The sequence below is a fragment of the Sinocyclocheilus rhinocerous genome, unplaced genomic scaffold, assembly GCF_001515625.1.
Source record: "Sinocyclocheilus rhinocerous isolate Xijiao unplaced genomic scaffold, SAMN03320098_v1.1 scaffold878, whole genome shotgun sequence".
NCBI lineage: Eukaryota > Metazoa > Chordata > Actinopteri > Cypriniformes > Cyprinidae > Sinocyclocheilus > Sinocyclocheilus rhinocerous.
In genome coordinates this window covers 702367-706207 of record NW_015664312.1, presented here as the reverse complement: position 1 = coordinate 706207, position 3841 = coordinate 702367, and the positions used below count along the sequence as shown (strand labels likewise).

General features: G+C 39.4%; 1 protein-coding gene across 1 annotated transcript in view; it reads right to left on the bottom strand.

Moving 5' to 3' along the window:
- Window positions 1-3841, bottom strand: part of LOC107730064 (importin-7-like) — a 28660-nt gene that overhangs the window by 22308 nt on the left and 2511 nt on the right. The window contains exon 2 of the mRNA XM_016540797.1: window positions 2875-2956. Within this exon, the coding sequence (XP_016396283.1) occupies window positions 2875-2956 (82 nt within the window). The remainder of the gene's footprint in view (window positions 1-2874; window positions 2957-3841) is intronic.

Sequence of the window (3841 nt, the reverse complement as noted above, 5' to 3'; positions counted from 1 at the left end):
TTCAGTGGCCTCGTTTCGCTTCGACGGCTTTCAGCCTCACCCTGCTTCATTCTACTACGTTAACAAATCATTAGCTCATCCATGAACATGATTTCTGTCCGAGCCCCGTCGGATTGCATCGGCTGTGGGGATGAAGACGACAACTCCCATGATTCCACACTCAGTCACGGCGTCATCAAACTACGCCTTTGCCTCTTTGTTTATTTTGAATACGCGGCCTCCAGCGGCGAAAATTACATATTGTGCCTTTATTTAATTTTTATAATTTTATAACAGTTTTTATTGAAATGAATTGGTGAACAGCTAATGAAGTTCTAATATAAGACATCAGATGTTAATTTGATTAACTGTACAGCCCTACTCTTTGCTTTTAGTAACATATTTATGCGATTCCGCTTTACAGTAAATTGTTAAAGACTGGATGTCAAGATTCTGTCTACGGATGTTCATTTTAACTGTTTAACCGGTTAACCGACCGTAAGAATTTTGACCGAATACAATCAGTTAAACGGTTTAAAAAGTAATTGAATGATTTTTTTCAGTAATTTATCAAAATATTTAACTAATATAAGACATCAGATGTTAATTTGATTAACTGTACAGCCCTACTCTTTGCTTTTAGTAACATATTTATGCGATTCCGCTTTACAGTAAATTGTTAAAGACTGGATGTCAAGATTCTGTCTACGGATGTTCATTTTAACTGTTTAACCGGTTAACCGACCGTAAGAATTTTGACCGAATACAATCAGTTAAACGGTTTAAAAAGTAATTGAATGATTTTTTTCAGTAATTTATCAAAATATTTAAAAAGGTTTGCTGCATTGTTAAAATACGCTACGCGTATAAAAAAAACAACAACGTGTTTTTTAGGGGGGAAAAACATAAGTCGCGTATTAGTCGCATTTTATTATTTGATTCAGAAATAGGCCTAATGCCGACGCGAAATGTTTACAAACATTATAATAAACACTGTAAACATAGCTAGGCTATTTCTCATTCCACACAAAATCAAATGTTTCCGTATTCGCGATGTATTTGAATGGCAAATTATTATTTATTATGTACTTCACTCGCATTCCAATATCCACGTAAAACAAAATGTTTTGCATAACATCAAGGCAGTACTGTGATAAAACTTAACGGCACAGATTTTACTACATAGTTTTTTTCCCCATGTTTGACTGACTGTATTTTATAATGATAATTAACAGACTGCATTGTCAAGGTAGCAATGCTTAACTGAGTGCGCGCATGCGGCGCCCGGGAAACAAATGTAAGTATTTTTTAACGGGTCACAGACACTTATCCTTTCTAATTTAAAATAATCTTGTCGGTTAACGGTTAACGAGCATCGGTGGTCGGTTAGGAAAAATAACCCGAAATGAACATCCCTAATTCTGTCCACATTACGAAAATCCTAGGGCTGAGTAACAAAAGGAGAAAAACAGTCTTTAAGTAGAGGTCTGCACGGGCTTTAAAGTGAAGCCCGAACACGGCCCGTACCCGAGATCGTCTGACCCGACCAGACCCGAGCGGCACAGTTAAATTTAGAGACTGAACCAGAAATCTTTTTTTCCCCCCCCACAACGAATAGCCAATTAAAACGCTGTATTTCACGATTGCATGCAACGGTCAGTAAGCAAATACATGTAAAGAAACAGAATCATTAAGGCTCGGTCAGTTCACAAGGCAAAAGAAAAAACACTTACCAGCTATGAAAGTTTACATAAAAGTTTCCGTGCTGTGTTGTCGTGTGCTATAATGTGTGCGCGTGCGTCTATGAAAGCAGCGTAGCCTGCATATAGTTTTAGTTTAGCTATAAACCCGAGCCCGAAACCCGAAAGTATTTCGGGACCCGTCGGGCTCGGGTAGCAGACCTCTATCTTCAAGTGATAATTATAGGAAAACAGCTCTCTTAGGAATAACACACTATCCATCAAGTTCTTTCTACAATAGTAAGGACACAAACTATTTGAAGAATGTACTGTGAGTGCACCTCCTAACTTGTGTTTGTCTTGACAATTGTCATTTGTAAAAAGTCACAAAAGACAATCTGGCTATACAACAAAAGACAGAATGAGATGAAAAATTGTCACTGAGCAGCAGAGGCATTTCAAAAGCAAATATCCACCCACTCTAGGGCAGTACAGATTCAACTATATTATACATTTTGTGCCACAATTTGTGTATATTTATATTTTCTACAGTAGGTCATCTAAATAAGCAAACACACACATTTACTAATATATATGTAGAGAAATTTTCAAGACCCAATGTAACAACTACACCCTTGAAATTCCCTTGAATCTGTATTCAAACACACGGTGACAGAGTGTCTCAGCTCTGTCAACATATGACATCTGATACTAAAGATGGAACAGGGACAGACATAGATTGACAGGAGGAGGTCTGTGTGTGCAGTTCAACCACTGAATATGCTAAATGGTATGACAGCAGCATTGAGAGTAAAGGCCTGTTCACACCAAGAACTAAAACTATAAAGATAACTATATTAGTCCACACCAACGGACGTTATCGTCTGTTTATTCCAAGCACACGCTCGTCTGCCACTTTAAATTCTCGAGCTCGTCATAGCAGGATTGCTTTTGATTGGCTGTCAATGTTTTTACCAATATTCATCAGCTGGAAAAAAATCGTTCTGAAAGTGATTCCAACGATATCGTTTCTCTGTGCCTTTATCGTTATAGCTGTGGTGTGAACTCTGCTATTCTTTAATATTGAGAACGATTTTTAGAACTATATCTTTATCGTTATCTTTACAGTTATCGTCCTTGGTGTGAACAGGCCTTAACACTGGTTTCTTCTTAGGAGAGGACGAAGATGTAGGTCTTAAAGAGTCATTAACCGTACCTGCTTGCCGTACAGGCAAATCCAACTGTTCAGACATGGTCACCTGCAGTAGTGTAGACAAAAAGTGCACCTGGGTATGGCCCTGTGGAGCGAAAAAAATCACAATTGTGAGAAATGCACAATTTAGCATTTGACTGAATCCTGATAATTTAAAGTACAGTTTGGGGTTTGGGTTCTGTATACATTAATTACCATTCAGATGTAAAAGTGGTTCAGGTTGCATGAGAATTACGTTTGTGATAGGAAATATTCTGTATAAAAATGCAGTAAAAAATATTTTTTTCCAAATACAACTGTTGTTCTTCAGTGTGCGGCAGACTTTATATTAACTGCTAGGGTGGACGGTTTACAAACAGAGCTGTATTGCTACACTGGATGAACCGAAACAGCATTTCAGGGAACTCCTTGAAAGTTCTCTTCCAAATAAACACCACATCTGCTTCTGGCCTCTGATAGCAAACCCCATAAACATACAAAATGAACTAGTCAGCGAAGATTTCTGTGGAAAGAACCACTGACATCTAGCCAACTTGAAGCGTCACCATTTATGGCCATCTCAGTGTGTTTTCCCTCCTTTGAATATGTTCTTTCAAATACAGCGTGTCCCGAGATTAACATGTCCTGTGGTGATTCCATTGTAATAAGCTCTGAATAAATGGACACAGCTTGAAATGCCATGACAGCATTCTCACCCGACCACCAAAGCGTCAGCACACAGGAATCCATGCCTGCTGTCCACATGGGCCGCCTGGAGCCCGGCCAGAGAGTGACTGTGTCACAGGAGCCCGCAGCAGGCATCGATCTTATGGCGCTTTTCCACTGCGTGGTACGACTTGGCTCGGTACGGCACGGCACGGCTCGGTTTGCGTTTCCACTGCAGTTTAGTACTGCTTTAGAGTGGGCGGGATTATTCACATGTCGTTATAGCTGCGCCGCCTCTACTGCCGCGACTCCTAAAAAACTTTTT